Source organism: Watersipora subatra, chromosome 9 (assembly GCF_963576615.1).
Source record: "Watersipora subatra chromosome 9, tzWatSuba1.1, whole genome shotgun sequence".
NCBI classification, from domain to species: Eukaryota; Metazoa; Bryozoa; class Gymnolaemata; order Cheilostomatida; family Watersiporidae; genus Watersipora; species Watersipora subatra.
The window spans coordinates 48733063-48759249 of record NC_088716.1 but is presented as its reverse complement, the minus strand read 5'-3'; the positions used below and the strand labels follow the sequence as shown (position 1 = coordinate 48759249).

The 26187-nt window shown below is 36.4% G+C and overlaps 1 protein-coding gene across 1 annotated transcript; it reads left to right on the top strand.

Moving 5' to 3' along the window:
• The first annotated feature begins 1383 nt into the window (after window positions 1-1383).
• On the top strand, window positions 1384-25532 carry LOC137403840 (zinc finger protein rotund-like). Its single transcript, XM_068089908.1, has 9 exons — window positions 1384-1575; window positions 5806-6021; window positions 8712-8940; window positions 11870-11972; window positions 14548-14671; window positions 15341-15479; window positions 15919-16117; window positions 20595-20778; window positions 24468-25532. Exons 1-9 carry the CDS (start codon window positions 1447-1449, stop codon window positions 24759-24761), a joined length of 1617 nt encoding a protein of 538 aa, XP_067946009.1. The 5' UTR covers window positions 1384-1446; the 3' UTR covers window positions 24762-25532.
• The last annotated feature ends 655 nt before the right edge of the window (window positions 25533-26187 follow it).

Sequence of the window (26187 nt, the reverse complement as noted above, 5' to 3'; positions counted from 1 at the left end):
TAGATTCTGAAAGTCTGTTTTTCATTATGTTTTGGGCCATTTTTGTCTCATTCCAAACAAGGTGGTGTGGGGTTGCCCTCATCAGTTGTAGGGGGATCCGCGACGAAAATGAATAGAGAAGCCATGGTCTCGATGACAGCTCATAATGTTCCTTCGATCAGGCTGTATAGCATGAGAACCTCACTGACTGAAATTGCTGTTTCAGAAACAATAGAGGCACCACCAGTGAGAATTGAAATCTCACAGATTTTTTATTTTATAGCTCTCCACCTTTCTAGTGCATCTTTGTTATGCATTTAATGTGAGTACAACAATTTTTAAATGATTCAAGCGCTTAGCTCGCATACCTTCAACCATCAATGAGTTGAAAATATGAAAAATTAGTCCAATAGTTTTGTAGGAGAAATCAGTTCCTGGGAAAGTTTGCTACAAAACGACTTGGCTTGGTTTGTAGACCACCGTAGATCATTGTTTTATGCTTGGGCATTGTTATTATTTTCAAATTGTTAGGGTAACGTATCTGGTAATGTAGTGTGTTAATAAATTCTTTAATGAGTTATCAAGGTTTAATTTGACTAACACAAACAAGGTTAAAAAATTTGAAATTTAATCTATAATCTATTGTTTTAAATTAAATCAACTAGTAAAAGGCTGATATCTTGTAAACACCATTATTAAACTAACCATGGCTCTCTAGTTTTTGTAGCTTATTAAATAAGAAAAACATTTTGGTTGCTTTTTCCACTTTTTTCTTGCTAATGATGTCATAGGTATGCTAACATTAACTCTTATCTCCTAGACTCCAGTACAGACCTTGATGTGAGGGTGATATGACAATCGTGTCATTTCTTCAAGCGAGTGCGGGTGTGGATTGTGTAACCAAAGCGAATTATAAACATTAACGTTTTTTGTTGGTTACTTCAGGAATTATACATTTGCTGGTAAAAATATCAATGAAGACTGCTGAAACCTATGATCAGTACAGGATGACAGCATTTAAAATCTGGCTTTTCATGTAAGTTTTGAGAAATCGGCTTTCCATGTGAGTTCTGAAAAATCTACCTTTCAGAAAAAGTGTCATGGTTCTTAGAAAGTATATATTTGTTGGTTAAAAATTTGAAGCTAACAAACCCCTAAAATAGTGTTACATTTTCGCCGGAAATATTTAAATCTCTATTAAACTTTTTGATACTTTCTTCTAGTTGGCATTGTTTGTCATCTGCCGCTCATCACGTGGCCAGTTACGCAATGAGAATGGCCTTCGCAGTATTTTCACTGTGATAGAAATGTGATAGCATACCTTCGCCCTTTAGCGTTTGAAAATCACCCAACCATTTACTGTGTCGTCAAGAGTATAACCGCAACCATGCAAGCACTTCTGCAAGCCTGAGTTAGTGTTGACTTGAATGTCAGATTGGATAGTCGAGTAGCTGAGTAGCGCAGAAAATGGGCGACGAAAGACCTTGTTATAACGAGTACGATTATGGTTGGGACGTATGTGATATGGATCAGTACTACCATGGAAAAAGTAGTGAAACAGTGGAAGTTATAGATCAGTTGCTTCAGTCTGGACGGGTGAGAGCTTTTGAACGAAGATAGCATCTTTCTCTTTAATCAAAGTATATTCACTTCCCAACTTTGTTTGCGGAATCTCACTGAATTTTAATCTCTACCCCTTTGTTATTCCTGATGCCTTTCATAGTATAAGGTTAAGTTTGATTGACTAATGTCATGACATGACATGACATGAGCCTCTGTCATAGGGAGAAAAAGCTTTGAAGATATTTGCTTGAGCGCCATATTCCCTATCGTAATCGATTTTCAACTTGGCATTAACGTTGGTTTCTACAGTTATCCAATGCTTTGCAATCCTTAATATGGTCCAGTATTGTACCGTATTTTATGTTCTCGCATGTTATATAAGATTATTGATCAAAACTGCACACACACACTGATTTCTCTCAGCTCCGCGAATTGTAAAAATTAATTCAGCTGGGATGTGATAGTCTAAATTTGTGTCAAATATTCCGGCAAGTGTTGTTGAGTCCAATGATATGCGTTGAAGTGGTTGTAGGTGCTCAATTGGGTATTGCAATTTGTTTTTAACATTCTTTCAGTTAGTGCTGTCTGTTGAGGAATAATGTAATGCTTTAAGAAGTATTGTTTTGTCTGAAATCAATTATGGCAGGACTTCAATCAATCTATCTCGCCATTCTATTGAAACACTTCAAGTTAATTACTAATGTTAGTATTAAACAGGATATATGACTTACAGAATCTCCTGTGTTATACGTAACAGTCAAAAAGCTGGCCAATCATATCTTACAATGTAATATGTCTACAGTGTCTCACAAGGTTATAAAGATGCTGACATTTTTTGAGTTCAAGAAGGTTGCTCTTCTTGTGGGTGGATGTCTTAAGAGGGTAGACGGACTGAGAAACATATTAGCAATAGCCAATTTGATAGTTTATCGCTCGATCTGTTAGTGTCAAACACGCCTGGTGTGTTGAACAATTTATGATAAATACTTTATTCTTATTTTTAGTGTCAGATGTTCACATTTGTACAGCGTTTACTTGTTCAAATAGTTTCGTGGCAGCATTTGGAGATTAGAAAGTTTACCCAATGAGATTATGGCCTTTAAATAGAACATATTCGTCGAGTAGAATATTTACGTTTTAATATCTCTCATAGTTCAAGTCTAGTACAGTGGACCCTCACCATAAAATTTTAATTTGTTCCGTCGTTAAGCAAAAATTTTGTATTGAGGGATATAGAAACCCTTGGTAAATATCTAATGCAAACATCACCGGGTGCTAATGTACATGCTGTACATATTAGAAGTTAGTAACTAAATAATATGTTAACCTGAGTAACTATAGTTACCGACAGTAACTTTAGCGTATTTAGTGGTTATGATCTGCAATAAAACGTAACATTACAATGTAATATGTGCAGACCGTACCGTAGGAAGTTCTTACCTTCGAAACAGATCTATAACATAAACGTTGATATTAACTTTGATGAATTTAATTTAATAAGCACATACGTAAAGCTAAGTTGTAGTATACATGTATTTTTAATAATCTGACTGAACTTCAACTTTTTCATCAGCTAAAATTTTATCACCTATCTGTTTCCGGTTTCGTTTTCACAATAACTAATAACAAATAACCCCAGATGAGCGAGATCAATCATCGTATCTGTTTCATTAGTTGTTAGTGGTTTCAGTGATTACCATATCAGCATATTTGTTATTCCGACGTAATCAGCATACCGACTGCCAAATTTGAATTTTGTGAAAATTTTTGTTGGCATAATTTTTGTTGGCGAAAAATATTTCGTATGGAGAGGGCAAAAAACCAGCGTGTTCTACAATGCAAGGTAAAAGTAATCGTAAAACATCGTAGCCTGAGAGAGCACTGTAGTAGTGTTTTGAGTAATTGCAAATGGACAACAGAGATAATCTCTCAACAATTTTTAAACAGATTTGTCAAGCTCAAATGTACTGAAGAACCAATGAAATGTTAAACTGAATGTGGATTTTTGCTGAGCTGTGCAAGTGCAGTTTACCTGTCTCCTAACTAGGACTTCAGGTCAGTTAAAAGCGATAGGATAGTTGAACATTGCTTGCACACAGGTTAACTTCATGTCAAATTAACCTGTAGCGCATCTGACGAGGTATCTAGTTATTTTTAACATAAGCATTTGCTTTTAGCAATAGACGTTAATTTTGAGAACTTGCCAGTCATAAATTAGCCTAAACGCTTCTATTCATGCCTTCACATGTCAGTGGTTAAAAATAATAATGGTACCTTTGCAGTTTGGTCATTTTGTTTATTATCATATTCAAGCTAAAATAATACTAATTCTTCCTTCTCAGCCAGTTAGAAAAACATCCAAAGCATTGTTCATAGCTTTCATCACATGTGGAGAACCACAAATTTCTGGCTAATCTATTGGATTCGTATGAAATATTTAGTACCATAAAAACAGAATGTAACCAATGGTAATAACTAATAAATCATCATCATCAACTTGTTGTCATGGTGTTACTGCACTTGTATATAAATTCAGGTCAAGTCCTATCATCAGGTCTTGTAAGTATTTGAGTAAGTCAGCGTGAATAGTGTTTTATGACTTACCTGTCATCTCTGCTGTCGTTACAATGTTATATGTTGAGTTTCTTGTAGTACAGCATCAAAAAACATTCTATTTTGCAAAACATTTTTACAAACATTATAGTCTTCAACACAAAATATTTGCTAAGTTTTTATATTTATTTAAAAAAGGCGTCAAGAATTATTAGATGGCATTTTAAGAAACGTTCAAGGCAGATTTCTGTTAAAAGATGCAGTAGACTGGGTTAGATAGACTATGATAGACTATGGTGAGTTATATATTAGCTATTTTAACATAGGAAGCTGTCATATAAGAAACACTTTATCATAATTGTTGACTTGTATGTCAAGCGTTACCAAAAATATTTATGCAGTTTCCTTTTTAATTTTACATATTGCGCAATCCATTTTATCATTCAAAAATGCTTTGATGTACGCAGATAACAATTGTATATCTTTTCCGTGCCAAGAATGTGTAAAGCGCCAATTCATCGCAACTTGTTTTTATATTATTGATTGTTTGATTCACGTTGAATCCATTGAGGTGTAATCTCCGACTTACAAAGATTTCAAACAAAATTTGCCAATACAGATGATATAAATAATAAATAAAGTTTTCATACGTTAGCATAGAAACTTCATTCGTCTGAAAAATACAAAAACAGTTCTACAAGCATTTCGATTTAGTCTATCATCTTCTTTCATGCCATTTTACCTAAAAGTCGTGAAACCAACTACATGTAATTTTGATAGTATCTCATATTCTGTAATCTCAAATGCTTATATCTTTTAGTGAGAACCGTTAATACAATAAGATTTAATATATTAGTAACAGCAAAAAACTTTGTATCGTTCGCCCTATGCCTCAGCATTAAGTTGGCTTGAACACTGCTAGATCCATCCTAAATTAAACTCTAGTGGTTGGTTGTACCACATCTGATGAAACCTTTTTGATACTTGTTGGTTTATCATTGTTAGCATTTGCATATTTTGTTTGTTTTATTTTCGATGCCGTTATTTTAACTAAACAAAGGTAATCCGGAGGCACTCTCTTCAACTTGTTCTCAAGTTATTTTTTAGGAGGTGCGCAATAATTATTATCATTACTAACACTCAGACAGTTCAGTGTGTGGTGAGAGATCATCAGGCAAAATAAGTATATGTACAATTATTTGGGAACTAAAGGAGGTTGTCAATTGGCACAGTTGTTAGGGTGGAAGTCTACGACGTCAAAAGGTGGGAGTTTGAATCTCTTATGATGCATTTTTTCTCTCAATCTTTCACTATGGCTTTGAACCGACTCTTCTCAGTGTAAAAATAGACGAATCAAATTCCTTTCCTCGTCACGGCGTACATTGTGTCATTGCGTAATAATAATTCTGAACATTGTGTATTGTAGAAATATTCACTCTAAATTAGTAAACTTACTAATGTAGAGCTATTTTTTCTAAAATGGTCCAATTCGAGAAATGACTTATCAGTTTTGAAGATATAATATATTTAAGCTTGCACTGAATTAAACTTGCATAAACAAAGTTGGTCTAGGTACGTTTGGTGGGCATCCTTTTACAAGATCAAACATTCTTTGTATGGTTGACAATAGTGATAACTTGTAGGTTCGGTTTGGGTTATTTCTCCGACAGACTATAACGATCATTGAATTTGTGTGTTCTACCGCTTTAGCCATTTACTGGTGGAATACCTAAAGAGTTGGAGTTAGCCCAGCAAGACTTTGGTGAATCTAAGCCAATAGAAGACAAGAAACCCCATATGGTAGCTTCGCTGTTGAATCCACCACAAGAGCCAAACCCTATTTCACAGGCTTCACCCACAGTCTCCAATATATCAAACAGCAAAGTCAACAAGTCCCTAAAACACAAATGTAATACCTGCAGTCAGGTAAGATTTTTACCGGCAGTCAAGAGATGCAAGTAATTTTAAAATGTTAGAAAGCATCAGGAAGCATTCAATTGATATGCAAGTCTAAAGCTGCGTTCACACCAGCCAGTTTCATGCCAATTCCCTGACCGATTTTCCCACTGAAAAGAGCAAATGAGCCTTAGACCGATTTTGTTCAGAGAAAATTTGTATCGGGCTGTGCCCGATCGGTAGGGGGTTCTAGACCGATTTTCAATTTGAATAGCCAATGAAATCACTCTCACAATTAGTCACATGTTGTCATTTAAAGTGAACGCAATATTTGCCCACATAGTTGTCCGTTATTAATAATGAGCTGGGATGATGTTAGCAAAATATCACCCTCTCGATAGTTATCTATTATTAGTGATGAGCTGGGTAGAGCAAAATATTTAGTAAACTTGCTAAAAACGTCCATGAGAAACATGGTAGGAAACAGCCAACAAAATGCAAAGCGTGACTCACTAAAAATATACCAGCTAAAGTTATCTGACCCTGCAAATAAAAACTGATAAAGTTGCCCACTCTCAGTCTAAAGTCATCCTGGTGTGAACAAAAAACATCTGGCTGATAGCTCCCAATAAATCGTTCAGAGATCGGCCTCAAAAACTCAGTTTGCAAATCTGAGTTTTTGTATTCGATTTTAAAGACTGGTGCGAACGCAGCTTTAAGGTTTCTTTCTGAATATTCTTAGCTCTAGAACCTGCCACTCGGCCTAATTATTTAACTCTCATCCCTTGACCTTCTATCTTTGCGCAACATTATCAAGACTGTTCAAGTTACTCAGACAGCTATTAGTCTGGCATTAATTTACTTTCAAATGTACATAAATGAATACAGAATGTCGAATTTTATGTTTTAGCTATACGTAGTTGCATTTTGTATTAATATTTATAATTTTTTAAAGCTTTAGGATTAAAAATAGCAATGTAATACAGATCAAGCCAAAAAGTCTATCATAAGATTACATTGCGCGAATTCTATGTTTCTTAAAAAATCTGCCGAGTTAAAAATATGTTTTCATATTTTTTTGGATTTTTGTTTACGAGCTGATGATAAAGCTTACTAACGTCAAAGATATTTTTTGAGAAGGCGTAAAATTTCTAAAATATATGTGCGTAACTAGCTAGCCATTTCTAAAAGGCCAAAGGAGAAGCAGGCGACATCCTGAAAGAACAATCGCCTTGAGTAGACAACTCCAGTAAAGAGCCAAGGAATCTGAATAAGATTTTCCAGTCATTGGGTAGCTCTCGTTACTCCTAATGTCAAAGAAAACAGCTCATTCCGTAATGGCTGATTTCTGAATTTGAATCTTGTGGGTTGTATGATATCTCCGTAGACTGCTTTTGCCAAATCTAACGCAGTTTCATGGCAAGGGTGACATCTAACCCTAAACAAATTAAGACCACATGCTATCTCTACTCACCAGTTAACTGTATTTAAAGATATCACTGCGACTTTCACTAAACATAGCATGGAAGTTGTTGCCCCACAAAATGGATTCCTTGTCAATATCAATTTCTCCAGTTTCTAGAACTGCCGAAACGAAGCAGGTGAAGGTACATGGGTTTCACCACCTGTTTCCTACCCTGTTGCTTATTTTCTACCGGCTTATATAAACTCAGGTTGTGTGCTGCCAGCTTCCCTGTCGCCCTATACTTGGACATACTGTAGCTTAACTAGATAATTCATATTCACTGACTCTGACCTTTGTCCATTCGCATCAGCAAGGTCCTTGAAAATTTTGGGTGTTTGCCAAAGGTGATATTCCGCTCAACCAAATTCTGTGATAATAAACAGATCAGTGACTCCTAGTTAGTTAGAACAATAGCTTTCTATTGGTTCTCTACCTGGAGACAGGATGTTTCTGGAGCCAAGCATATATTTGAATATTTATCGCAATATTGAGATAAGATACATACCCCTGTAGTTTATATAAACATTCTAGTTAACTTAGGCTTACACAACAGCCAGACCAAACAATTGAAGTCGTTACTCTCATCAAATTTGAGCTTCCTTACTAGCTTGCTAGGTTTGCTTTGAAAAGACATTAGCAAGCCATGTTCTCTAGCTCATAATTCCTGCCTTTTTGCTAATTCATGAGTTCTTAGTAAGATAGGCGGTGTTAACTTGATTGACCTTCAGTTTTCACATATGTTTTTATATCGCTTTTATTAAAAATCTTATCAAATTCTAAATGACAGATAACTGATTTTCATCTCGTACATACAAATGTGTACTTCATTATTCGAGAACAGTTTCGTTTTTGTACCAAGAATAAAGATCATTAAGTTGGGTTAATGCCGAAAATTTTTCAGTTTTTGTTCATTAGTATCTCATGGTTATGTCAGTACCTAATCGCTCCGTTTCCACAAACCATAATCCACATGAGTGTAAGAAACTCCTCCCTACTAGTTGAAGGCTTACAGCTGATATTGATATCACTTATCCATACGGCATTAGAGTACAGCGTCAAATTTCGCATGTTTTATCAATCAATGTTTATACCAGTTTACAGAGCAGTGGTATCGATGACTGAAGTTTTAGTAAGTGATAGCTGCTGTCAGTAGACCATGAATCATAGAGTGGAGATGTCATTAGTTCATGTTTGAGCTGCCCGATTGTATTCGCTGCCAAATAGTACATAAGCAGCCCGATAATTTTTTCAACAGGTTTTTGATTCTCGGATTGCTCTTTCAATTCATGTCGGACGAATCCATAAAAGCGATGGCCGTGACAAGAGTCACCAGTGTCCTCATTGTCCCAAAACCTTCCTCAATGCCAGCTATCTCTCGCAACACAAGAGAATTCATACAGGTATCAAACCGTACAAGTGTGACATGTGCTCGAAGAGGTTCACCCAACTTTCTCACCTCCAGCAGCACAACAGAACGCACTCTGGTAGGCTTTTTGCTCATCTACATATCCGTTTGCTTGTCTTGGTCTCATCTCATCATTGATTGTTTTAACACAAACTTTGATTTCCTAAAGAAAACATGGTATCTTGAATGCTCAGTTGGTGTGGTAGGAAAGAGACAGCGCTCTAACATGGCCTCTAGCATGGCGTGATATACAGTGATATATATGGTATATATGGTACACATGATGTGAACATTTTGAAGATGAATTGCAGTACATAAGATGAAAACTCAATATGACCAGGTACTGTATGCGTACCTAATAATAGTCCTCTGCCACATCAGAAGTATGCTAACACTGTCCTCATCCAGAGCAGTACAATAAAATATAAAAGCTATACACTATTACTGTTGTTACATGAGAAATGCGGATTCCCTTTCTGGCATAGACTTCTGAGGAGAAATATACCCTGGATTTCTCATCTACGGCATATCAGAAGGACAATAGCTGTGCATTGTTGTTCTTTATATCATAGGAATCTTTTGTTAATGCCTACCTGCCATTTTTTGTTCGTAATCATCGTCGAAATACTGCGCTATGGGTTGCCATAGCCGGAAGAAATAGTGAAAACAATGACCCAAGGGTATTGCGGTAGATAACAAGCCATGACGAATCGCCTAACAATTTTTATTTCTTACAGTGAGAAAATATATGTAATGCACATAACTCAATTTAAGTTTAATAGTGGCTTGTGCCATGTACGATTTTTCTACTTAGTAGAGAAATGGCAAAATTGGATTCCTACTGCCACGTATCCAATTACTTTTCTAACTATTTGCTACCCAACGAAACTTTACTCCGACATAATTGAATATTAGTTACAATTATTTGACAATGGCGTATTCAAGTTGTCATAACTTTTGAACCACAACAACTGTGAAAAAATATTTTGATATAAAAGTAATCAAAATAAAATTTACACGGAACAATTATCACTGTTACTACAGGATATGGCACTATTATTATTGTTATGAATTAAATAATCACTGTCACTACTACTAGTACATAGATAATCATCAGTATTCCATAGATCTACTAATTGTGATGTCGTGATAGCTGGAAGAAAATGTGTTGTGAAGAGAATGTGAATCGTGAAGAAATTGTGATAAAATTCTAAGGTTTTTGCAAAATGAAACTCTGAACAGGGCAGGCTGTAAACATGTTTTTTGTTAGATCAACATCGCCAGCCGATTCTTTTCCTTTAATTAAAGTACAGACACCATAGGATAATTAATTATTCAACAATTAGAATGGGGTTTTTTTACTAAGCCTACTAAAGCTGCACCTTGCTGGTCTTGGCCACGAGCAGACAAATGCGGTGCTGAGCCGCACTATGCGACTCATGGTACGCAAAGAGTTAACTAATTTAGACTAATTTCCTTGAGGCCTGATTTCATTCTATAGGAGCTTAACAAAGCGACTTATTTAACTAGTGAATTTTTATTCATGGTCTTGGGTAATTAGGTGATCTATATTTATATTGGTACAACGACCTTCCTTTGAGTCGTGGGAGTAGAATAGTTATTTCATCAGATGTTTATCGCTGGTTAGCCACTTCGCACATGTATAGCCAACGTGCTACAGCTTTCCATCCTTCTGTCTTCTATTAAACTACTTTACAGCCTACACAATATTTGTGTGTCATCAATTACAGTGAGCTGAGCGGAGCACATTTCTAACAACTTGTTCCGGCTGAAAGAAACTGCTTACTTTTTAACCCTTTTGCAGGCATAGCGACATTATTGTCGTTTCGCGATACTGACGCCAATGGGCAAAGCAGAGCGACTACTATGTCGCCACGCGAACGATTTTTATAAATTTATTTCTGGTTAGCTTATTACTTTTTTATTTAATTTTTTTACTAATAGTAAACTACAATATATTGGTCTCTGTTAGCAACCAAAAAATTAGCCGTTTTGAGAAAGAAAAACGATCGTTTTTGCAATACTAAACAAACGAAAAATCCGAAATAAAAACGTATTTGAATAAAATGGAGAATTTTGTTTGTAGCTTGTTTATGCTTGTGTTACTGATTTCTGAACATTTTCCCAGAGGGCAAAAACTTTCTTTTACAATCATGGCGTCCTACAAAGGCTATAGGCAAAGCTACAGAAAAACAATAATATGCACATGATGTCAAGACTGTGGTGTAGGCCTCTGCAAGAGCAATTGCGTCCAAAATTGCTATAGCTAGAGAAACACTTATATAAGAATTTGGCTTATAAATGTTTATTTGTACTTACCTGTATAATATAAACATAATACGTGTATACAATATCATAAATAAAAGTGTATCAATGATTTTTTAAAAATTAATTTGTGAAAAATTAATCTGCCCGGTGGGTCTCAAATAACCCAGAAAAACTTGCCTGCGAAAGAGTAAATGTACAGTTCACTAGAGAACTAATAAAAGATCACCTCTTAACTTTTTCAACGTTAAAATAACCTCGTATTAGAAGATACTCAGAACCAGTGTTCAAGTTAAAAGTTTAAACCATCGCTAAACAGCTTCGATTAAGCTAGTCTGATATATTTAGTGAAAAAGTGTCTGTCACTTTATGATCATAGTTTTTTCATTGCTCCCCAAACGCACAATCTCTCTACTTCTGGTAGATGAAAATTCGAATAGAAAGTTTTCCATCCAGCTTCTTAAACCCCATCAGATTAGAAACTCTTGAACCGCATTTGTAAGCATCAAGGATAATTGTTGTCAATGAACTCATTCATGGATTGTCATCTTGAAAGCAGTGTAGCAATTTGCATTGAAAATCTATGCACTTGTAGTAAGATATCTGATTAAAAATGTAAGGAGTCATGGCCAATTGCAGGCTTACCGTCAGTTGTATATATATGAAGAGTCAGTTGCTAAAAAAAGATCGCTTTTAATTGCTTTGACTTTTGTACTCTGCAGGTGAAAAACCTTACAAGTGCACTCAGCCTGGCTGCACCAAAGCCTTCAGTCAGCTTTCCAACTTGCAGAGCCACACGCGCTCCCATCTTCCCAATGTGCCTAAGTAAGTCTCAAATAGATCTACATGCTATAAAATTCTGTTGAGTCTGCTGTTGTCGAGTCTTAAATATGTTCAACAGCAATAAATGAAAATGGCCTCTTATTGTCCTCGACTCTTCCTTTATTTTCTACAATATGTGTGTTTCCAATTCTGAGATAGAACTTGTTTGCCAGATAAGTGACTGTCATCAACTATTTTCTAGAATATGTGTGTTTCCAATTCTGAGATAGAACTTGTTTGCCAGATAAGTGACTGTCACCAACTATTTTCTAGAATATGTGTGTTTCCAATTCTGAGATAGAACTTGTTTGCCAGATAAGTGACTGTCACCAACTATTTTCTACAATATGTGTGTTTCCAATTCTGAGATAGAACTTGTTTGCCAGATAAGTGACTGTCATCAACTATTTTCTACAATATGTGTGTTTCCAATTCTGAGATAGAACTTGTTTGCCAGATAAGTGACTGTTACCAACTATTTTCTGTGTTTTTCGATTTCGAAGGAGTTCTTGTTTTTTTGAAGTAATAATTACTAGCTCATGTTCACACAGAGGACAACCCTAAACAAGTTAAGACTACATGCTATCTCAACTCACCAGTATTTAAAGACATCACTGTGACTTTCACTAAACATTGGAAATTGTTGACATGCTATTTCCAGCTTTTATATGGTTTTTAGAATCAATTTTTTATACAGAAAATTTTGGATGTAACTGAATTTTATTGGTTTTACTTGCACTGAAATCAAATCAAATGCGCCTACTTATAAACTAACTAGGGCATTTTACACAATTATTAACCTTGTCTCATTGCTTATAACTCGCAACTTTTTTGTAACATTATTTATATTGAAAGGTTTTGTAGAAGCAGCAGTTTTAAGCTAGAAGTTTTAGTTTTAAACTAAAATATAGGTAAGTTATTTTTCATCCCCCTAAACTGATATAAATGATAGGTCATAGTCGAAATTATAGGAAAGGTTTTCATCCAAAAAAATTATTGCTCAATGTAATAACAATCTTCTAATGTTTCCATTGAGATAAGAATTAGTAATATCTGTTCTTCAAAGAGTAAAACTCAGGGAAAAGTTATCCTTTACATGTATCTTAATATTTTTACATATAGTGAAGGTACAAAGATTTAAAGCACGGAAACACAGCGAGTCTTAAAGTGAATAGCAAACTACGCGGCACGCCTTATCTACTTTCTATGATCCACAAACAATTTTTTGATGAGATTTATGAGGCTAAAACATCGGTCGAGGTTCTAAAATACATATTTAGTTTCAGTCATCCTGTGTTAAAAAATCAGATGATTTTGTAACCATGTGCATACCAGCTTTTAAGACTCCATGACAAAGTAAATCTGAAATGTACAGAAAAGATTTTTAGAATAGTCGAGATTGCAACATTTTTTTGTGAAGCGTGTGTCTATAATAGTTATTGATTGAATCCATCGACTTTGTTCTTTAGACACAAACTACATCTCTTACCATGAAACTTTAAATGTTAGTCCTAGAGTGTCATTTCTTTCTTAGACGTCACTAAGTTGAGCTGGAACAGCATTTGTAGCGCATATAGCATATAGCCAACTTCCATGTTCCAAATATTGTTATACCTTCAATTACGGCAGTGTAGAATTGTTACCAATTGTGGCAAATGGATGAATCGGTCTGTCTAAGCAGTATATGCGCTCACTGCTCATGTACAGACAGCAGATGTTCATGTTCCATGTGTTTTTCAAATACTAAGCACATTCCATCAGACCTCTGCTCCCTTTAAGGATCCAGCCATTGTATCTACCGTACCGGGAACAGTAAATACTAAAGGCGCTGAAAGCGAAACTAATTGGTCTTCACCAGATTTTACAGGTGTACTGTTTTAGTGTGTAACTGAATTTTGAGTTGCTCAAGTATGCCGCTGAGGAGATAAAGCCGAGGAGATAATCAAAGGCGTGGTTGCCACCAATAAAAACACAAATCATCTTCCTTACAGTAGTAATTACATTAGACTTAGGCATAGCCGATACGAGACGGTCATCTACTGCCTTAGTCTGGATGCCTAAATTAATTTTCATCTCTTGCCTATCTCGTAGGTACTGAGTCTAACATAGCTTCCTGTTTTTAGCTATGTAAACATTATATTATGCAAGCTATATAGAATCATGCAAATTGAATTGGCTTGACACACCTTGCAATTTCATTCGTAAAATAAAATGTACTTAAGTTAGCATAGCGGAATACAAGTAACCTAATGGTCTGTACCCCATGTTTACTATTTACCGAGTGATTGGAGTTAGGTGTCTTACAGAACTTTGCGTGATAGTAAGAAACTCATATAAGTATTGTGTAAAGACAAATGGAATTTACAGATTATTTTTGATTTCGTGTATTTTCAGGTAAATTTAGATTTCATTACTTGCGCTAAAATGTTTTATCCTAGAGACATCTTGCTCTTAATCTCCCACTTGATCTTCCCTGTTTTAACCAATCACCTGATCAACGCATCATAATTAGTTGACTACTAACAAAGATTCTCACAATCTTTTACACTGTGGTAAATGTTAGTCCTGCTCGCTACAGATGCACATCCTGTTACAAGTGCTTCTTTGATGAAAAGAGCCTGAACGCACATCTGCGTACGCATACCATGAACAAGAGAGTCCGTAACTATACATGCGAAGAGTGTGGACAGCGTTTCACGCAGGTGAGTAATATGCTTACTGCGTATCTGTCTCAGGCTAAGTCTTAACCAATAGCCTTAACAATATTTTTCTAAACCAGCACCGTAATGTGATGAGACATTTCCCGGGCTAGTTTGATACTATTGTGATCAGGTCTCATCCTAACCCAACTTAAAAAGGTACTTCTGCTCATGAGTGGTTGTTCTACAACTACCGGCTTTGTTAGTACGATTTTCATCACTTGATGTGTTCAGCTAAGGTTTATGTGATTTGCTGAGCAGGCCAATACTAGCTATTGCATCCCGCAGCCGTGGCTTATATCTATATAAGCTCTTATTTCCAATCCTGTTGCCATGGTTTCTCCTTCATTGCCTTTTCTGCCTTCTCCAGCTTTGTCGATGTCCCAATTGCCAACAGCCAGCTGTGCGATGGCCAGCACGCATTACTTATCTGAAATTACTAGTCATAGTTTTTGAACTACTACTGAGGTTGTCTTAAATATAAGCGATTTTCTTATAACCATTTTTAGTGTATGCCTTCTCTCGTCAGCTCTACTATTTTGTCCTGTCACACTGTCTCTGGTTCATATCAGTCCCTCCTATGTTTTCATAAATTCTTGCTCTGTTGTCCCTTTGATTATTCTACTCCCATTTGTCTGATTCTATCTGCTCAAAACTATGATTTGTTCATAGGATACGTACCTGCAGAACCACATCAACAAGAAGCACCGAGCCAGTGCTCTTGAGAAGCCTGGTTTCACATCAAAAACTACTCCTTCTACGCAGCCTACTTCGATTCAGGCTGCCACAAGCATGATCTGCAAGGTTGAAGGTACGCTTCATCCATCAGATCTAACACATTTCCGCTCACCATCGTCAGCATGACATCATTCCTTTAAATTTGCCTGCTTTGGTTTTTCGTGTTCCTAATCACTGTGGAACTTTTGAGAGAATAGCTATATAGCTTTTTAGAAAGCTACCGCTAGTGACTACAGTTATTCCGTTGGCTATAGTTATTTGGATTTCAAAATTTTGTATACCTACTTCAAGGCTGAACTGTTTTAGCTCTCAGAACAGAGCTAAATTACATGCCGCAGTTGCCAACTGAACCATCTGGTTGTTTCAAAATTGCGTCAGTCATCAGACACGGGCTGGTGCTTCTAGTTAGAGTAATTAGTTTTAGAAGAGGCTGGCTTTTTGCCCACCCTTAGCCGAGCTAAAAATTTCTCATGGCACCTCGTCAATGATTTATGGCAAGCCTGTGGTTCTAGATCAGAATTCTGCTTCATGTCCGGGTACACCAAGTCTCTCATCTCCATTGATGCAAAGAATGCAGTCGCTGTCTCATCCTATCATGCCCAACGCCCTGGCTGCTGAACAGAAAAATATTGGCTTCACAAAGGATTACGGAGCTGAAGCCAGTTACCAGAGGCCAGTTCTCGCCTCTACACCTCAATTCCATGGCAGCCCGTAAGCTCATTTTCTGACCTCATTGTTTTTCCTAGTATATTTGTCCTTTTTACAAAGGCTCAATTTTTCTGCACACATGTGCCAATAATCTCTTCCTACAGCTACTAAGCCTTTGGCTTTGGAGGCCAGAATAGGTCTACAAGGTCAGGTTTCTGCCACATAATATTACACCATATTCTGCCCTTGTTGTAAAGTATATGGTGAGAACCCAGTATGCGGATGTGCATTGGATGGATGCAACGATGAATATGAGACAAGGCATGCCTCAGTCATAGCAGGCACCGGCTAGCTTCATCATATTGAACAAGGATCTAGATCAAGGTTGATTGCTTTTAGATGAATGCCATCACATGGTTTATTCAAATGAGGATATAATACATTACAATCGGCATAGTAATGCACTTTTCTACTGAATAAAAACTACATGATACTGTAGAAGTTATCACTTTCATGTGTATCAGTATGAATATGAACTCATATCCATCAGTATGAATATGTACTCATATCCATCAGTATGAATATGTACTCATATCCATCAGTATGAATATGTACTCATATCCATCAGTATGAATATGTACTCATATCCATCAGTATGAATATGTACTCATATCCATCAGTATGAATATGGACTCATATCCATCAGTATGAATATGTACTCATACCTATCTCAATCGATATGATTATATGAACTTTTACTAAAATGTGTAGCCTGCTTGCAGCAATCAAGTAGTGACTACTCAGGCTGATGTTTGGCAGGGATGAATGCATGCTTTCAATGCCATCAGCATTCACGCCAGCATTTTGGTATTTATTCAAAAAGATTTTGCAATATTCCACGCCTCATTGGCTAATTCCGGTGCTACCAGCACACTTGCTATTTCATTTTGAAAGTTGCTGGAAATGATGAGCTCACTACTACGATATTCCTTTCTTTAACTACAAATAGCAAAATATAAAAAATGTCATTGAATGCTGATAAACTTTATTGAACAATACTCGGCAGGTTAGGTATTGGAAAAAAAAAAACATTGAATTTGTATAAGTTGTCACGAAAACAAACTCGGCCATGCAAGGATGGTCTGTATAGCTACTCGATAGTTGGTGCAATCTATAGCATACTTCATAATTAAACTTTATTTCCAATTCCTACCCTTCCTAGCCTTATTTCCAACTCCTATAGTTCCTAAACTTATTACTGACTGCTAGTTCCTAGTCTCATTTCCACACCTTCTGATTCATAGCCGCATTGCCATCTCCTTTTCTTAGGCTTATCGTAATTCTCTGCATAAACTAAACGCATAAATTACGTTTTTTATATTACTTCTCTACAAGGCGTGGATAAACAATCGCTTGATGGCTCAATCTATCTCGTCTCTGGAATTCCGTCTAGATTAGCGACATAGCAAGCGGAATTAGTAGGAGTTAAGGGTAGGAAGAGAAATGCATAAGTGGCAAAATGTTGTTTTTCTACTTTATGGTACATCACTGTCCTCAACTATATATTATGCTCAAACATTCTGTGTTTGTAGATATGACTATTTGGTTGGTCATTGGTGTTTTGTTTACCCAGTTTAGGTATTATATTTTATACTAGTAGCACTAGGCTCATTTATATAAGAAGTGACACAAAATACTCTTGAAATGGAGAACAATGCATTAAGTGATCAACTTTTCACGTACCAAATTATTGATAGTAATCATTTACAATTTTAAAACATCTGAATAACACCCAGACTAAAAACTCTTTTTATGGATCATGAAAGCCCTTCTGTAAGCTCTCGTTTACAAGGTATTTATGAGTATCTAAAATGTTTGTAATAGTAAACATGAACTTTGGAAAACCAATTATCCATTTGTTGTGAAATTGCTCTGGAGCCTGGTAACCTGCTATTTTGTCGGTTGTGGTTACTCTTTAGCAAATGTTTTGCAAAAAATTAGGTTTTGGTAGATTGTAGCCCTTCCACAAATCGTTGATAGTGTGTTTTATTTGTTCAAAATGAAAAACAGATTTTGTGTGACAGCATTCCTTCATTACACAATTGGTCTGCTTCCTGCAACATACATGCAGCAACTCTTATCAGTGAATTCTTGCACCTGCGAAACTGACCCATTCTGACATTTTTTGCATTGTAACATCTATTGTGTAATAAAGTCTTGAAACTGTCTAGAGCTGAACGAGTATAGCCGCACGGCCAGCCCTGCCACTGCTATTTATGCCAGAATTTATTTCTGGTGGGAAGCTAGTTAACCACGGTTTACGATTGCAGCCCACCACTAGCGCCCTTCTGACTCAGGATGATAGAGAATGTCATCTTTGATTGTCTTTTGATGATACTCTATATTTCTCTTTGTGGTCTCTTCTGAGGACGCTCTCCGATACCTTTAGCAATAGCTTACTTTTTAATAGAGTAACACAACGGCCTTCACTATTCCTGGTACAGTTGAATGTCTAACTCAATGGTAAGCCCATGCAATGTCTGTTAGTGTTGCCGCGTATGTCGGACCGGTGGTCCCATCGCCTCAGTAATTGTTCAGAATATTCCATTTGATATATTTTTTCGCTTTCTGGCTGGCTGAGATCATGTTGGATTCTTTTTCCTTTCAAGAATCTCTAGAACATTCTAGATAAATGTGCAAGTAACTATCACCGATGCCGTACTGTGTCGCGTTTGTACAGGTCTTGTTATGCATGACTAGCGCTATGGTACAGTATTGGCAACAAGCATGTTTCAGGGTGAAAACAGTTGAAACACATTTGCGGTACTACCAAAGGGTGTTTGCCATAGAACAATCAGAATTACTTCACAGATGTTCAGTGTTGTTGGTACTTAGTACAGTCCAGGTAGCTGCAGGTAGAGCGTTTAAAGAACGCTCTACCTGCAGCTCCTCCTTAGCTACAGTCATTTGAGGATGAAGAACACAAGATCAAAGCATGCTTGATATTTGATAATTTAGATTTTCTTCATATATATAAATAATAGCTTTAAGATATGAGATACGTACCAACATGATATCTTCTAATGTTACATTTTAAATCTTTTTCTTTTACCTTTGTGTACTTTTTTAATAGAATTGTGCTGAATGCAAAAAACTTACATGTGCAAACATCCATAGAGCTTGCGTGTCTCACCATTCCAGACATACGATAGCTAAGCAGTTTAATGAGACACTCTCAGGTCACTGACTATACTTTAAGTAAAAATATTTTGAGGGATGGAGTAATTGTGAATAATGAATGTTCTTAGCTGCAGTACATATATTGGTTGTTGAAAACACTGCTCAAAAGGCAGCGCTCAAAAGGCAGTGCTCAAAAGGCAGCGCTCATAAGGCAGTGCTTTGAAGGTGGAAGCTAAACAGTCAGCCTGGAAGTATATTGCATTTGTGATAATAAGTCATACCCTAGGAAACTTTCGCGTTTTCGCGGAGTCATCCTCTCGCGAAAATTTAATGAGCGAAACTAAACAATCATAACAAATGAGCGAAAACGTGAAATTAAATAACTTTGTTCATTAATATTCACAATAAAATCCGGCATATTAGAAATGCAGGTAATTTTCGTGTGTGGTTCGGCTCATTGGGAAATTTCTGCTAAACTCCTTATAGCTAATACACCGGCTGAGCAGCACGGCAAAGCAAATTAAGATAACAAGTTTTTTTGGAACAGCAAAGACAAATGAGGAAGATGATGATATTAGTTTAGTCACTGAATTTGTCACTGATGAAGATGAAAGTCTGGTAGGGCAAGTCATAAAATTGAATAATAATACTTTTATATTCTTTTTATTATACTTTTGTTCATCGATTAAATCAAACCACCATTCGTTTCCTTGATAAAAAACGTGAATGAGTAATTGCCTTCCTCTGCTATTGTTGATAACATGCTGTCAAAACATCTTCCATGTCAGGAGACAATTCTCGATAAACATGAAATTTTTTCAACCCACAGGCGAAATCAAACTGAGCCATGGCCACTGCATGCTATAAATACTTGAGATCTAATATTGGTACCACATCAGTCATGGCGACAAGAACCTAGACGCCATTAATAGTCCAAAAAACAAATGGCAGCAAGCGATCAAATTGCATTATCGATCTCGCCTACACATTCCTACCTGCGGTTCACAAATACAAACTAGTCCCAAATTGAAAAATCTTTCTTTACCAGATAACTGGACCTGAGGAATCTAATTATGTTTGTTCCACTGCATTTATTTTCACATCACCATATTTTCGCACTCATCAGAGCTGGGGAATTAAGTAGCAGCAAAATTTTACTCTGTATGCTACTCTCGAAACTAAATACTAGCGAAATATAAGTGTCCTAGGGTATATCAGTGTCTGTTTTGCCAGTATATGGGATACTGTATCCAGCTCAGACATTTCTGAACTCTTTGTTTGTAGTCATTGCAATTGTTATTCAACATTTTATATACATGTATATATATAAAATATGTATATCATGTTTTGTGTTCAACAGACTGGAGTGTGAGTCCCAACTCGGGTCATCAGCCTTCAAGCCACCAACCTCGAGACAAACACAGCCGATGGAGGTGAGCCAGCAGCGGGGAGTTGGCAGCGCCAATCAGCAGAGTCAGCAAACTACAGGATATGACAGGATCAACAGCAACATGCTCGGGTTGCCCTCCACACAGGATGTGAAGGTACGCATAAACATCCTTTTATTTTATAAGTAATGTTGTTTCTCATTTTGCTCTACCTACCAGGTATATTTGTGTTGGATGCCTTTTAAACTTGTCACTTTGCTCAACCTAGTTGTCATTGGTATGGACATGTGTCAGATCAAAGTAGTGTGATTTATGAGAGTACGAGAGAAGAATTGGTAGTTAGATCAAATGCTGGTTAATATATTCTGTTTCAGTCCATATTTGTACATCTATCTGTCAAACTGTGCCTTTCCTTAACAACATCAGTGAATTTTAACAAATGGCTGTTTTTTATACTGAAACGTTCAGTTTCTTCAGGTATAATTAACACCCCGAAACTTGATAAACAAGGTCTGAACCAGCAAGTTCAACAAAGCAACTTCTGATATGCCATATAGAATTAGTCCCCTGTTACTTTGGTCACTACTCTCTAGCATAGCATTTTCTATATGTAGAGGTTGGTTCACAATATATATCGCCATATCTCAGTGTTGATGTCACAATACTTCAGTGATTGTCGATGATAACAATACAATGTTCACACTATCACAAACCTATCCCCGTTTGCATCAGTAAATACTCCGTGACCCCATGTTCTCATTTTTCTTTTTAAATTTTTGCGAAGAAACCTCTTTGTTTTTGAGTGCTTGAATCAAATACTAGTTTCGCAGCAGCTATCATAAACGAAAATAAATAAATATCACTATCCGCGAGCTACAATCGCCGAAATAGTTCACATTAAAAAAAGCGACCGTCAATGCTAGGTGAAATATTTGGAAACAGCTGTCAAATATCTTTGACAGCTGCAAATTTTCTCGACGTATCCGTGTTGCTTCGTCGATGCCATTGGTTTACGGCTCACATAATCAATGATGAACGCGGAAAGGCAAACGCCAGTCATACGGCACTTCACCGTGAACCAGCCTTTAGTAGCTCTTTAACTGCCCTCTATCCTCTTATCTCATCTATCTCTTTATCCGTTCAGTTCAGCTCACCGCAGTGAGAATATTATAATCCAATATCAACAAGCATCTCATTGGCACTCTGCCATTAGTTGCAACATCATTGTTTTCGTCTAAATTTAAGTTTCACAATACGGACTTGTTTGCGTCAAACTTTTGTGGGGCTAATCGCATACATCCATACCCCATCCAGACAGTCTGGTGAAACCTAGGTTATTAAATGGAGTTGTCTCATGTAATAAAGCACCACCTGTAGACCGAAGTTTTCACATGTAGTCCAAACTGTGAAAACAAGATGGTTTAGACAGAACAAATTTCAAGCCAGTTTCCATAATTGTTTCTTTATTTTTCAACCATTTGCTATGTACAAACAGTATTTAAAGATGCTGAGGGCTTAAAAAACATGTTTTATTTAAGTTGGTGTAGATATAGTGACAGTAGTAATGAATGTCGTTTAAAATTGCTTCTTACCATGAGAAATCAAGCAAAAGCGTTTCTCAACCTTTTTTTTCAGATTTCAGTTGAAATTCGCTTGATCTGACTAATACGGACCAAGCCAGAACATTAAAAATATCCAAACATTGAAATATGAGTGCTGTACTGTTAACAGCTTATATAGTCTTGCACACAATATGTACGCGTATATCGGTACAATATGTTTATATAATATAAATGGTTGAATAAAATATGATTATTCCCACAATAGGATACAGTATAATATTAATAGCAGTATTAATATCATGAACATTACAGTGGGACACTCACCCAGAAGCATGCATGGCTTGCGTAGTCTGCCGTGAGAGCGGCTTATCAGTCAAAGTTGTCATTCTTTGAACAGATATGGCCAATTTGGGCAATTGTCTGCCCCCTAGACATCGACCAGTCTTCACGCTTCACTTCCATTGACTTTCCAGAAAGTCCATGAAAGTGAAGTGTGAATAGAGAGGGTCAATTGTATTAATAATAACTGCTAATATTCAGGTATTGTTGGGTTTTATCAAAACAAACATTGAGTTTAACACCCATAAAAAGCGTGTTGCGTTTAGTTTTATCTTGATATTATGTTCTTAATAGTGCTGTGATCAGACAGGAAAGCAGTAGACTCGGCGGTTCAATTGTCTTACAAAAAATGACTGTCTTTGATTAAGCAATTATTTAATCAATCAGCAAGCTTTGCTAGATTTATTTTATTGAGAGTTTAAGGTGTTATTTTGTAGCAGGTAAGGTCATTAAGGTGACAGCTGCTAGTAAGGTTTGATCCTAACAGCTGAGCAGAGCTCATGATAGATAAAACCTTATAAGCTCATAAGGGTGACTGTTGTGGAAGGTTTATCTGGCTAACTTGGTGAACCACCAAGACATTGCAGAAGGAACCATAAAGCTATAAGTACATTACTTACTTTGCCATTTTAAGACAAGTTAAGACAACTTCGCTTATACAAAAAGAATCTACCATCCGAAATCATATGGTTAACTTAAAAGAATACGGCTTCTTTGATGGTTGCAGTCGCATGCCAATGTACTACCAGTTAAAAATATTGATAAGCTTGTTAACACCTTTATTGCGATCATGCATACGGGTGCCAGCCTATCTTCAGTTTGTTCAATAGAAAATAGGTGTTTTATACTGGTGTGGTACAACAAAGTTTGTTCAATAGAAAATAGGTGTTTTGTAATGATTTGGAACAACAAAAGTTTGTTCGATAGAAAATAGGTATTTTGTAATGGTGAGGTACAGCAAAGTTTGTTTAAAGAGAATAAACGTTTACTAGTGAACCAAATTCAGATTAAAACAGGTTAAGCCTCTCGGTTGACTTTTTCAAATTATATTGAAAGTAAAAATGTGGAAGACTGGATTAGCATTCCTCATCTAACAAGATCATATTCACAGCCACGAAGCTTCGACCAAGTGAACCAGTGATTCATAATCCTTAGCATCTGGTCGATAAATATTTGATATGTGATTCAGTGTCTGAACCACCGGAGAACTTGTTATCTAATGCTGAAGACTGTAAGTGCTCCATCTGTTGAGTTAAAAAGGGTGATATTATCTCTCTTGTCTCTGACTATACTCGTAGATTCCAGCTTGCACTGAGTTACCTATATTCTATGTTTACTTTTAAAAGCACAGATTATGGGATCCTCATAAAAATGTGGTTACGCGGCAACATAATATTGGCCAATATATTGTTACGCAGTACTTAGGCAACAACTTAGTCTAGTTTTAATGGAAAACCATGCCGCAGCTTCAGGATTGCAATGTGATAATTCCTACTTCCTTTAAGTCATTTTCCTTTTGCTATGGTTGCCATGTTGCTCACAGTCATGTGGAAGACAACTTTTTCTAAGCACTTCATTTGAGAGCTGACATAACCAGCGTGAGGCAGAGGAGAACATTTTATTGGAGCATGTGTTATGACTTACTGTCGCAGGTGCTTTTAGGTGTTGGCTATTATTATTACCACTATTACCGTTATTAATATTATAAGCTGAGAAATATGTGTGGAATTTTCTCTTATCTGTCCATTAATCTTTGTTCCTGTTTGTGAGAAGGCTGGTTTGCCTTCAGGATTATATCCAACATGCTTAATGGTGACTTTGTCTGTCAATTGTTCACTGTTTCTATTCGCGCTGAATTGATAATTCATCTAAACGGTTATCAGGAGAGGTAAGATAACTCCGCAACTTACATGCCCCCTTATTTTTAAGTTCTTTCTTTTACAGCCATCTGTGGCAGACCGACCACAAGACGCTGACATGCTCTGGAGATTTAGAAGCAACGTTGCCGCAGCAGTCAGTTCTTATTCTCCATTCAACGGTCCATTTCAGCAGTACATGGCATCGAACGGAGGTTATCCTGCATCTAGCTACTCCGCGTACATGCACAGCCCGTTGGACACGAGCTATGTTGAGAAAATTGGCAGTTATGTAGATAAATTGGCTCTCTACACAGACACTTTCGAAAATGACCCGACAAATGAAGACTACTTCATGGTGGGTGCCCTCGCCATGGATTGATAAATGTGTAGTCGAACAGCTATAGTCTGGAGGTTTGCTCAGGTGATTTTCCTCTCACCTCACCGGGCATGGCAGTTGGCAGTTAGAGCTCGCTTCTCTGTGCTCTACCAGTGTTTTGATAGATTGTGATAGGAATAGGTGTTTGAATATCAGCCATTGCCTCTGTTTTGTTAACTGAATGGAATAGCTATATCGCAAAGTTTGTACTGGGGAGGTATACAGATATTAAATATACTCTCCGCTTATATGCTATGTCTGTCGTGATTCCCTTTTTGTACTTGGTATGTCTGAAGTGTTACTACCTACATCTAAAATGTATTAGCTTTTTATTATATTTCCATAGACCCTTATATCAGTATTACAGCTCATTATCTGTACGTTACTTATTTTAGAGCAATAATATTCCTGATAAAATAAGCTATGCAAGAATATTTACTTTAGATTTTGTTTAAAATAGTTTTTGCTGAATTTGCCTCTACTCTCATGCGCTTATAACTTTGTATCAATTATTATTAAAGCAGTTATGGGTCGCATTATTCTCTTTTGCAACCTATATCATAGCAATATTGTTTGACGTTGGTATGTGTTGACCAAAATCTGATTTCAATTATTCACGTCTTTTTGTATTGTGCAATAGTTATTTGTATATAGTTTTAATTGTTTTGGTTGCCATAATGCATTTTAAGCTTTTTAGTTAGCATTTGGCTGTATGTTTATTTACATATATATATAAGAATAAAGCAGTATTAAGTCTGCTCCAAAAAGCTTGTCTACCTATTCTACCAATAATTTTCATGAGTTGCTCGAATAGTATTGAGAATAATGATGGCCACAATACATACAAACATTCTTGCGTGAGTCAGTTTGAGTAACAAAACTTCTGTGGAAGCTTTGATAAGGAACTGGTAGAAATACAACTTCCATTTTATGCATGCTGGTGTAGAACCAGGCAATAGTGAGTAATCACATCTGATTAATCTTGTGGTAAAATAACGGCTTTGGTTTTAACTACCATCGTTGGTGAAACTCATCTACTTTGCACTTCAGAGATCTTATATAATGTAAAGAAACGCTAGCTAAATTTGCTTTTGATTATCTGTAACAATGCATTGATATAAGTTCTAAACACAACCTTCATCACAACGATGATCGTGATGAATCGATGATTATCTGTAACAATGCATTGATATAAGTTCTAAACACAACCTTCATCACAACGATGATCGAGAAAGATTCATGGCTATAAGAATATTGGTAGGCTATCATGATTCCTGCATAGGCGTCATAGTGTTAGATCTTGTTTGAGGTGGTTACCAGTAGCACAAGTGTGTTCTTATTAGTTAGTCCCATGTTGTCTTCTGACAGTTCAAATCTCTATTTTATTTTGTATATTGAGAGAGAAGGACTGTACAACTTACTATTGTAG

Coding starts and splice junctions, on each gene's coding strand:
- LOC137403840 (XM_068089908.1), top strand. CDS start 1,447: ATGGGCGACGAAAGACCTTGTTATAACGAGTACGATTATGGTTGGGAC. Junction 8,941..11,869: donor GCACAACAGAACGCACTCTG/GTAGGCTTTTTG, acceptor TGTACTCTGCAG/GTGAAAAACCTTACAAGTGC. Junction 20,779..24,467: donor CCTCCACACAGGATGTGAAG/GTACGCATAAAC, acceptor TTTCTTTTACAG/CCATCTGTGGCAGACCGACC.